Source organism: Galeopterus variegatus, unplaced genomic scaffold, assembly GCF_000696425.1.
Source record: "Galeopterus variegatus unplaced genomic scaffold, G_variegatus-3.0.2 Scaffold1180, whole genome shotgun sequence".
Lineage (NCBI taxonomy): Eukaryota > Metazoa > Chordata > Mammalia > Dermoptera > Cynocephalidae > Galeopterus > Galeopterus variegatus.
This window is the reverse complement of record NW_007727291.1, coordinates 251,502-261,723: the sequence shown is the minus strand read 5'-3', so window position 1 is coordinate 261,723 and position 10,222 is coordinate 251,502. Positions and strand designations below refer to the sequence as shown.

The following is a 10,222-nucleotide window of genomic DNA, read 5'->3' as shown; positions in this document are numbered from 1 at the left end:
GGGCGCGCCTGCCGCGCTTCCCAAGCGGCGCACTATAGCAGTGCGCCACCGGGCCGGCCCAGCTCTTTGGTTTTCTCTGCCTATGCATTGCCTCGGAGTCTGGGGTGTGGCTGGTAACTCAGCTCTCTGGAATAATATAAAAGCCTTGCTAGGTAACTTTTACCAATTTCTGTGGTGTAAATGCTCACGTTGTGTCCGAGTTCAACAACTGGCCGAGAGAATTCCTGAATTTTTTTTAAATTTAATTATTTTTATTTTTTTCTTATATTCTAAGATGATGTTGTGGAGCAGTGGAGGGGGAGAGGGAGGGAGGGTAAGGGGACAGAGTTGGGGATGGGGGGCAGGGCTAACCCACAGCCAGCTCCTTTGCTGGCCTGGTTGCAGAGGGTGGGATAGGAAGGTGTGGCTGAGACCTTCCCATCCAACACCCCCACCCCGGCTCAGGAGCCCAGGGACTTCCAGCTCTTGTAGTTAGTTAGTTAGTTAGTTAGTTAGTTAGTTAGTTAGTTAGTTAGTTGGTTAGTTTGTTTGTTTGTTTGTTTTAAAAAGATGATCGGTAAGGGGATCTTAATCCTTGACTTGCTGTTGTCAGCATNGAGCGCCACCGCGCTCCCAAGCGGCACACTGTAGCAGTGCGCCACCGGGCCGGCCCTAGAATTATTTTTGGTGCAAGAAACCCATTCATGCCAGCTTAGGATTAAAGGGAATTTTCTGGAAGGCCACAAAGATACCTTACAAGACACAGCAGCATTATTTTTGGTGCAAGAAACCCATTCATGACAGCTTAGGATTAAAGGGAATTTTCTGGAAGGCCACAAAGATACCTTACAAGACACAGCAGCAGCAGGCAGCAGCCAGGGCAGTTCCTTTTTCTGTGGCCACATGATCTCTTAGGTCTTGTATCTCTCTCTCTTTTTCTTTTTTTTAAATTTATTTATTTGTGGTGGTTGGCTGGTACAGGGATGTGACCCTTGATCTTGGTGTTCTCAGCACAGGTCTTATTTCTCTGTCTCTGTGCTTCATTCAAAGTTTTCTACTTATGTGACCTTAGGAGAGCTTCATAACCTCTCCAAACCTCAGTTTCCTCAACTGTAAAATGGGGCTCTGTGCTGGCTGGTTAGCTCAGCTGATTAGAGTGTGGTGTTATAACACCAAGGTCCAGGGTTCAAATGTCCTTACCAGCTAGTCGCCAAAAAAATAAAATGGGGCTCAAAGTTTCAACCTCATTGAGTTGACTCAATGATGGGTACCCAGGACATGCTTAATGATTGTTATTATTAGCTAGAGTTTGGTTTTGAGCTGGGCTGGCTGCTGGTCAAAATCTTTCTCCTAGGATGCACTCTCCCCACCTCCATATGAGAATAGGCAACCTCTTGTCAGTATTTAACTAAGGTTGGGCAGAGTAGAGTAGCTCTCCCAGGATTTGGACATTCGGACAAGAGGGGCGCTGGAGTGGGAAGGAAGAGTTGTAGGAAAGTCCCTGGAAGGTTTTCGTTCCTGTTGTGCTTTGGCACCTCCCTCCTGGATTAAGTGGGCTGCCTCGGGGTCCTTCCCATTAATACTCCTGATGTTTTAACCAGACAGAACCAACTGCAGCAGGTTTACGTACCACCAGCCCAGTCTCCAGGAAAGAAAATCCGATTAGCCAACCTGGGGCAGGTGTCCACTCCTGGTCCAATCATCACTGGCCAAGGGGCAAGATTTCTTAATCTAGTCAACCATCCAGTCAGCCAACAAACATTGGCTGAGTGCTTACTATGAGTTAAGCACTGTTCTACGTACTGGGGGATACAGCTATAAACAAGATGGAACCTTGCCTCTTGAAGTTGATGTTCTAGTGGCTGAAAGTTGTATTCATTCACATTACCACAAACTTAGTGATTTAGATAAAATGGCAAGTTTTTATTATCTTACAGTTCTGGAGGTCAGAAGTCTGAAATGTGTCTCATTGAGCTAAAATCAAGGCAGGGCTGCATTCCTTTCCGGAAATGCTAGGGGAAAATCCATCTCTTGTCTTTTCCAGCTTGTACAGGCGCCTGGCATCCCTTGGCTCAAGCCCCTAGGTCCATCTTCAAAGCCAGCAATGGCCAGTCAAATCTTTCACATGGCCTCACTCTGATTCTTCTATTGACACATCTCTTTGACTCTGAGCCTCCCACCTCCCTTTTCCACTTATAAGGATCCTAGTGATGACATTGGGACCACCTGGATAATACAGGATCATTTCCGCATCTTAAGATCCTTGATCTCATCTGCAAAGTCCCTTTTGCTGTGTAAGGTCACATATTCATAAATTCTGGGGATTAGGATGTGGACATCTTTGGGGGCCGTTATTCTGCCTACCACAAGAGGAGACAATATTAAAAACAAGTGACTAATCAAGAAAGCTGACTATTCAGTCTGACAAGAAGGCTAAGCCAGGCTGAACAAGAAGTGAGGCGAAGGGAGCAGGGGAGAGAAGTAGATGGTGTAACAGTCAGGTTAGGCCAGGCTTTGCTGCACTTGCAGACAATCCCCAAATCTCTGTGGCCTACAACCACAAAGAGAGTTTCTTACTCACACTACCTGTTCATCAAGGGATGGCAGAGTACCTCTGATCCTCAAAGTCACACATGGAACTCGACTGATAGAGATCCCTTCTCAATGCATCTTCCACCATTGTGGATCCATTCCCCAGCCTTATAAGGCTCCACCCAGAAGTGACACCTGTCACTTTTACTCTCATGACATTGGTCAAAGCAAGTCATATGACCTTGCCTGAGTTCCACAGAGCAGGGCCTAGAATCCTCCTGCAGGGAGGAGGGCTAACAGATATTTGTGGACAATCTGCCATGGGTGGGATGGGACTAGCAAGGGATTCAGAGAACCACAGATATGGATGGGACCTTATATTTTGTCTCATCTACTCCCTCACCCCCCAGTTTGGAGTTGAAGAAACTGAGGTTTAGAGAGGACAGGGGCTGGCCAAGCTCACAGTGACAAAGCCAGGGCTAGAGGGACACCTGCCAGATCTGATATGACAAGACACATCCTATGAGTTTTGTGTGCCAGGCCTTAGTGAAGCAAAACTACAGGCTCAGGATGGTCAGACCCAGCAATGCAACAAGCTCCCGGCCTGTGCCAGGAAAATCCATCAGGGGACACAGGGTACCAGGGGGCCCAGAGGAGGCTCCAGCCCAAGCTGGAGTTGCAGCTGGGGAATAGGGATTTTATCAAGGGTTTTGGTATGGGGGGAAGGAGGGAAAATTAAGCTGAGGGTGGGCGGGGTCAGCAAATGCTGAGCCCCACCTCCAGGCAGAGGGGCTGGGGCTTTGCACTGAAGGCACTAAGGAGTCACAGAGGGACTGTGAGCAGAGGAGGCGTGGGCTCAGCTCTGGGTTGAAAGACACACAGACAGAATATAAGGTGACATGTGCTATAGCAATAGAGGAAGCTCAGGGCACTCTGGGGACCCAGAGAAGGCACCCTGCCCATCCTAGGTGTGTGTACATGAGGTAGGCCTGAGCATGGTGCTGAGAATCTTCCCAAGGGAGGTACCATCTGCATTTAGTCTTGAAGGACGATGAAGATCCAGTTAGGCTTGAAAGGGTGTGGTGGAAGAGCATCACAGCATGGAGGAACAACGTGTGCAAAGACCCTGAGGTGGGAAATAGCCTTGGGGAACTGTAGTAGGCTGAATGGTAGCCCCCAGAAAAATATGTCCATGTCCTAACCCCCAGGACCTGTGAATGTTACCTGCAGATGTAATTAAGTTAAGGATCTCAAGATGAGATTATCCTGCATTATCTGGGTGGGCCCTAAATCCAACGACAAGTGTCTTAAGACACATGCAGAGGAGAAGACATAGTGAGAAGAAGAGGTAGCCATGTAAAGATGGAGGCAGAATGGGCATGCTGCCAGTATGGATCTGGCCATCACTTCTTGGGCACAAGTGGTGACAGTCAGCTTTGTACCCCATGAAAATTCATAACCAATTATAAAAAAAAAAAGATGGAGGCAGAGATTGGAGTTCTGCAGCCACAAGCCAAGGAACACCTGGAGCCACCAGAAGCTGGAAGAGGTGAGGAAGGATCCTCCCCTCGAGCCTCTGGAGGGAGTATGGCCGTGCTGACACCTTGATTTTGGACTTCGGAACCGTGAGAGATTAAATTTCTGTTGTTTTAAGCCACCAAGTTTGTAATCATTTTTTACCTCATCCACAGGAAACTAGTACAGTAATTATACCCAGTTCAGAGTTGCTGGAATGAAAAGAATGATGAAGTGCCGGCCCTTGGCTCACTCGGGAGAGTGTGGTGCTGATAACACCAAGGCCACGGGTTCAGATCCCTGTATAGGGATGGCCGGTTAGATCACTTGGGAAAGCTTGGAGCTGACAACACCAAGTCAAGGGTTAAGATTCCCTTACTGTTCATCTTTTAAAAAAAAAAAAAAGAAAAGAATGATGAGAGTGAGGCTGCAGAGGCAGCAACACCAGACCATACAGGGCCTTGAACCAGGCTGAGGGGCTTTGTCCTGGAGGGGCTTGGAGAGCCCAGGCCAGCTCTGATCAGCACCTTCATTTTAAAGGCACACAATACAACTGCAATGCAATAATTGTTTCTGCAATGACTTATTCAGTGTCTGCTTCCTTTGTAAAGGCAGGAAATGTACCTCTTGTGCACTTCTAGGTCCCCCATGCTGAGCTGGCACCATAGTTAGTACTCAACATTGCAGTGCCACAATCCAATTCTGACTCTTCCTACCTGGAGTTAGCCCAGACCCCACAGGATAAGGGCACAGTCCCTTACAAGATTGCCCTCACTTCAGATGCCAGCACAAGTTTGGGGGTCCCCAGGCCACATGCACTTCTGATCAAATGGCTACAAATTCAGGGGCCCCCGTGACTTTTATTTTTTAAGTCTAGTCAGGTGAAGCAGTGGGAGTGGAAAAAGAAGAAAGGAATCTGTAACTGGTTGTGATCAATTAGTTGTAAACACCACTGCATCCAGGCCAGCCCTCATGACATCTTTAGGTTTGGGTAACTTGCTAAAATGACACAGAACTCAGAAAAGTGCTGTAAGTACAATTACCATTTTATTATAAAGGATACAGATCAGGACCAGCCAAAGGAAGAGACATAGGGTAAGGTCTAGAAGGACTCTAAATACAGTTTCCATGCCCTCTTCCCCATGGCTTCAGAGCACATCATATTGACGTGTTCACCAACAGAGGAGCTCCACTGAGCTTCAGTGTCCAAAGTTTTCATTGGGGTTTCATTACATAGTCATGATTCATGATGGTCACGTGACTGAGCCCAGTGTCCAGCCCCCTCCCGACCCTGGAGATTGGTAAGCCTGGCTCAAAGCCCCAACCCTCTAATCACATAATTTGTCTTCCTGGCATGACCAGTCCTCATCCTGAGTTGCCTCTTAGTATAAACTCAGGTGTGGTTGAGATGCCAGTCACGACCGATGACTAACAAAGACATTTCTGTCTCTCAGGAAATTCCAGGGATTTAGAGGTTATCTACCAGAAACCTGAGACAAAGTCCAGATGCTTTCTCTATTATACAGCAATAATGAAGAAGGAAAGTGGTCAAGAACCTATTTGTTCATTCATTTCACAAATATTTCTTGAGCACCTGCTATATGCCAGACATAGTTCTAGGTGCTGGAGACTCAGCAGGGTCCAAACAGATACCCACTGTAGTCCTCCTGGAGCTGATGTTCCAGTGGAGACAACTAAAAATGAAGAAGAAAAGTAAAAAAAAAAAAAAAAAAGGATAAGTAAACTGCATAGTGTATTAGAAGGGGATAAATACAAAGCAGTGATGAGGAGGAATGCTGGGATGGGGTGCAATTTCAAAAAAGGGTGTCAGGAAGTCTTTGCCTGTGTGTTTGAGCAAAGACCTGAATGAGATGAGGGTGAGCCACATGTGTATCTGGGGGAAGGACATTCCAGGCTGAGGAAACAGCTGGTGCAAAGGCCCTGGGGTAGGAGTGTGCCTAAGACACAACAAGGAGGGCTGGTGGGGCTGGATTGCAGAGGGGCAGGGGGTGAGGTCAGAGAGAGGTCAGGCCTAGATCCTGCAGGTCCAGTGTGGGCCAAGGTGAGGACCTGAACTTTTATTCCCGTGAGGTGGGAGCCATGGGAGGGCTTGGAGCACAGGAGGGACGTGAGCTGACTTACGTCTTCACAGGCTCCCTCTGGCTGCATATTGGGGTTGAAGGCTAAGGCAGGGAGCCCAATGAGAAGGTGACAGTGATGTTCCAGGCAGGAGATGGCAGTGGCAGCAGCACCTCGGTGGTGGCAGCTGGAATGGTGAGAAGTGGTTGGATTCTGGATGCATTCTGAAGGTGGGGTCAGCTATTTGCTGATGGACTGGACTGCCAGGACTGCAGTGGGCAGTGAGAGGCAGTCCAAAGTGGACTCCAAGGCTTTGGCCTGGGCACCTGGGGGGATGGTGCGAACGCTTACCTTGATGTGGAAGGGGGTGGCTTCAGAGCAAAGCTTAAAGGCTCAGGGTGACCTGCTGCTTGTCCTGCGTGCTTTGGTTCTACCCGCGGACAGATCCCGTATTGAGCCCCGGCTCACCGTGCAGGATATATGCCGGGAATCAACCCAACCTCATCCCTCCTAGGCGCAGAGTCCCGCCAAGGCGCCGTCTGCGGCGTGAGCCTGTCACCACCAGGGGGCGCGCGCCGCCTCGGCCCAGATTCCACCCCTGCTCACGGTCTCCCCTCCAAAATTTCCTTTCACTTTCGATCTCTGGCTGTCACCCGGCTTGGCCTCTTCCACACCCAGCTGGGGCAAGCCTGGTGCGTGAGGAGAGTTGAACTCCAGGTCCCCGAGGGGCGGGACCGGGGTCCCCACTTGTGTGGCTGAGAGAACAGGGGGTGGGGGTCGGGTTCCCGGGTCCCCGACCTGGGGAGGGTTCTGGGGACCGGACGTCGGGGTTCTTGGAAGGGGAGATGAGGAGTTTTCACTGTAACTGGGGCTCACGCAGGAAGCCTGGGGGAGTAGGAGGCGGAAACTTAACCACATCAAGGGAGCGAGGGAGGGGAGCGGAGGTGAAGGGGCGGGCGAGGAAGGGGCTGCGGTGTGGGGGTCCGAGGCTTGCTTTTCTGTCCCTCCCAAGACCCAGCCGCAGGCATGAGGGCCCCCCGGCCGAGATGATAGTGCTGGCGCCAGCCTGGAGCCCAACTGTGCGTATACCTGGGGGACAAGGTGGGGAGAAAGAGGAACACAATGTCAAGATGGGGCAGAGCTGAGAAGAGAGATGGACAGAGGTGGAGGGACATAGACATAGGTGGAGGGACATGGGCAGAAGTTGGGGAGGTGGACAGGTGTGGGAGGGAAAGGACAGGTGGGGAGGTGGACAGAGGTGGGGGGATGGACAGAGGTGGGGGAGGTGGACAGAGGTGGACAGAGGTGGGGGAGGTGGGCATAGCTGGGCACAAATGGAGAGGACAGCACCAAGATCTAGGGAGAAACAGGAGACATGAGCACAGAAGGGCAGGGGAAGGACAGAGCTGAGAAGAACCTGGGCAGAAGTAAGCAGAAATGAGGGAGTGTTGAAGTGGTTCGAGAGAGACTGGCCAAGGACAGAGAGATGTGGCAGAGGAGGATGGAAAATGGAGAGTGCTGGACAAGAGGCAGAGAGAATAGGGAAAGAGGGGCAGCGATGGGGACACGGGAACCAGAATGGACGAGGGGCGAAGAACTGAAAGAGATGGAATGATAGATACCTGGAAAAGAATGAGGAGGGGAGATAGGTGGAGGTGGGAAGCCCAGAGGAGGGGCTGTTCATGAAGCTGGCAGAGGGCTGTCCCAGAGACCCACTCACCCACCCCCACAGACCTCCTTGCTGTTGCTGCTGCTGCTGCTGCTTCTGAGCCCCGGCCTTCGAGGGACCCAGAACTGCAACTTTGAGCACAGCCCCATCACCTCCAACTTTGCTGTCACCATCCGCAAGCTGGTGAGTGTCCCTGCCTCGGACCTCTCCTGCAGTTCCTTTTTGAGGCCAAAGTTCTGTGGCTGGGTCTGAGTTTCCCTTCTCTGGGTCTCTCCCTCCATCTCTGAGTCGCCATAGTTCTGTTTCCCCCCATTTCTAGCCAGACCTGACCCTGTTTTCTCCCACAGTCTGACTACCTGCTTCAAGATTACCCTGTCACCGTGGCCTCCAATCTGCAGGAGGTGAGTCACAGAAAGGAGGGGCCTGGGATGGAGGTAGGAACCACAGACTCAAGATGCACCACCCTTCGGGGACCAGTCTAGTTGGCCAACTGGGTCCCTCCTCCCTAGACCCAGCAGTCCAGGCCCCCAGCCCCTCCTCCCTCAGGCCCACAGGTGGGATGTCTCTCCCCAGGAGGAGCTCTGCGGGGCCCTCTGGCGGCTGGTCCTGGCCCAGCGCTGGATGGAACAGCTCAAGTCTGTGGCTGGGTCCCAGATGCAAGTCCTGCTGGAGGCTGTCAACACTGAGATACACTTTGTCACCACATGTGCCTTTCAGGTCAGCTTTGAACTTGGGGGACAAGTGAGGGGAGTGAGATGTCTTCCTAGGGATTGGAAGTAAAGCTCTGCTAAGCCCTTCTGGACATTTCTTCTGATCATAGCAACCCAGGTAGAGCTAGAACCCCAATCCCCCAGGGGCTCTGTTGCTGAGGAATAACACATCTCTAGGCACTGGAGGATGGTAAAGAGTCTGAACCCAGTTCTGGGGCCCAGATTTCTTAGGGTCTATTGCTGGGCATTGCTAAGGACGCTTCCCCCTAGCAACCATGGGCATTAAGGGTCTAAACTCTCTCTGAGACCCAGGCTCACCAGGTCCTGTCCCTGGACGTTGCTAAGGAAGCTTCCCCCTAGCAATGGGAGGCAGTGGGGTCTAAACTATCTCTGAGACCCAGGCCTCACTAGGCCCTCCAGCTGGGCGTTGGCAGCAGGGAAGGGTCTTGGCCTGAGGATATGCTGGAGGGTAATGTGGTGGTGACATCTCCCTCCCCTGCCCCCAGCCCCTCCCCAGCTGTCTTCGCTTCGTCCAGACCAACATCTCCCACCTCCTGCAGGACACCTCCAAGCAGCTGATGACTCTGAAGCCCTGGATCACCCACCGAAATTTCTCTCGGTGCCTGGAGCTGCAGTGTCAGCCCGGTAAAGTCTCCTAGTCCCTCAACCCACCACCCTACCTGGTCCTCTCCCATCCTCACAGTCCCTCACCTCTCTTCTCAGTGTGTTTCAGAGCCCACCCTGCTCCCATTGGCTGTGGGGGCTAGCCAGTTAGCTCAGGTGGTTAGAGCGCAGACATAACCCCACGATCACAGGTTCAGATTCCCATTCTGGCCAGACACAAAAAAAGAAAGAAAAAGATTTTTTTCCCCAGGACTTTTAATGTTTGTTATTTTTTAGCAAGTTAATGGTTGTTTTCTTTTTTAAACTTTTTTCTTTGGGAATAATGATAGATTCATAGGAAAGTGCAAAGAAATGGACGGGGAAGTCCCTTGTACCCTTCACCCAGTCTCCCCAATGTTATATTTTGCTTGTTAATAACTATGGTACAAAATCAAAACCAGGAAATTGACATTGGTCCAACCCTTAGAACTTACTTAGATTTTACCAATTATGATGCACATATGTGTGTGCATATTAGTTGGCTAGGACTCCTGGAACAAAGTACCACAAACTGTGTGATTTAAACAACAGAAATTGATTGTCTCACAGTTCTGGAGGCCAGAAGTCCAAGATCAAGATATGGGCAGAGGTGGGGGAGGTGGGCTGTGAGGGAAGGATCTGTTCCATCTTCATGTTCATATGATGTTCTCCCTTTGTGCACATGTCTGTATCCAAATTGCCCCTTTTTATAAGGACACCAGTCATATTGGATCCAGGCCCTCCCTCATGATGTCATTTTAAAGGCCCTATCTCTAAATCAGGTCACATTCTGAGGTTCTAGGGGTTAGGACCTCAATATATAATTTTTTTCTTTCCTACATTTATTTTCTATTCTTTATTTTTTATTGTTGTTTTTAATATAACTTCTTTTTTTTTTTTTTTTTTTTTTAAAGATGACCGGTAAGGGGATCTCAACCCTTGGCTTGGTGTTGTCAGCACCACACTCACCCAGTGAGCAAACCGGCCATCCCTATATAGAATCCGAACCCGTGGCCTTGGTGTTATCAGCACCGCACTCTCCCAAGTGAGCCACGGGCCGGCCTTTTAATATAAATTCTTTTTTTTTTTTTTAAAA

General features: G+C 50.2%; 2 protein-coding genes across 2 annotated transcripts in view; both read left to right on the top strand.

The window, feature by feature from the left end:
* The window catches only part of ALDH16A1 (aldehyde dehydrogenase 16 family, member A1), a 17,953-nt gene extending 11,298 nt beyond the window's left edge, over positions 1 to 6,655 (top strand). The window contains exon 16 of the mRNA XM_008575428.1: positions 6,620 to 6,655. Coding sequence (XP_008573650.1) covers positions 6,620 to 6,655 — 36 coding nt within the window. The remainder of the gene's footprint in view (positions 1 to 6,619) is intronic.
* On the top strand, positions 6,624 to 9,259 carry LOC103592618 (fms-related tyrosine kinase 3 ligand-like). Its single transcript, XM_008575427.1, is given in 7 exon segments — positions 6,624 to 6,797; positions 7,118 to 7,184; positions 7,838 to 7,957; positions 8,122 to 8,175; positions 8,348 to 8,491; positions 8,991 to 9,129; positions 9,132 to 9,259. Coding segments are annotated over 6 exon segments (618 nt in total). The 5' UTR covers positions 6,624 to 6,797; positions 7,118 to 7,151.
* Positions 9,260 to 10,222: the final 963 nt, after the last annotated feature.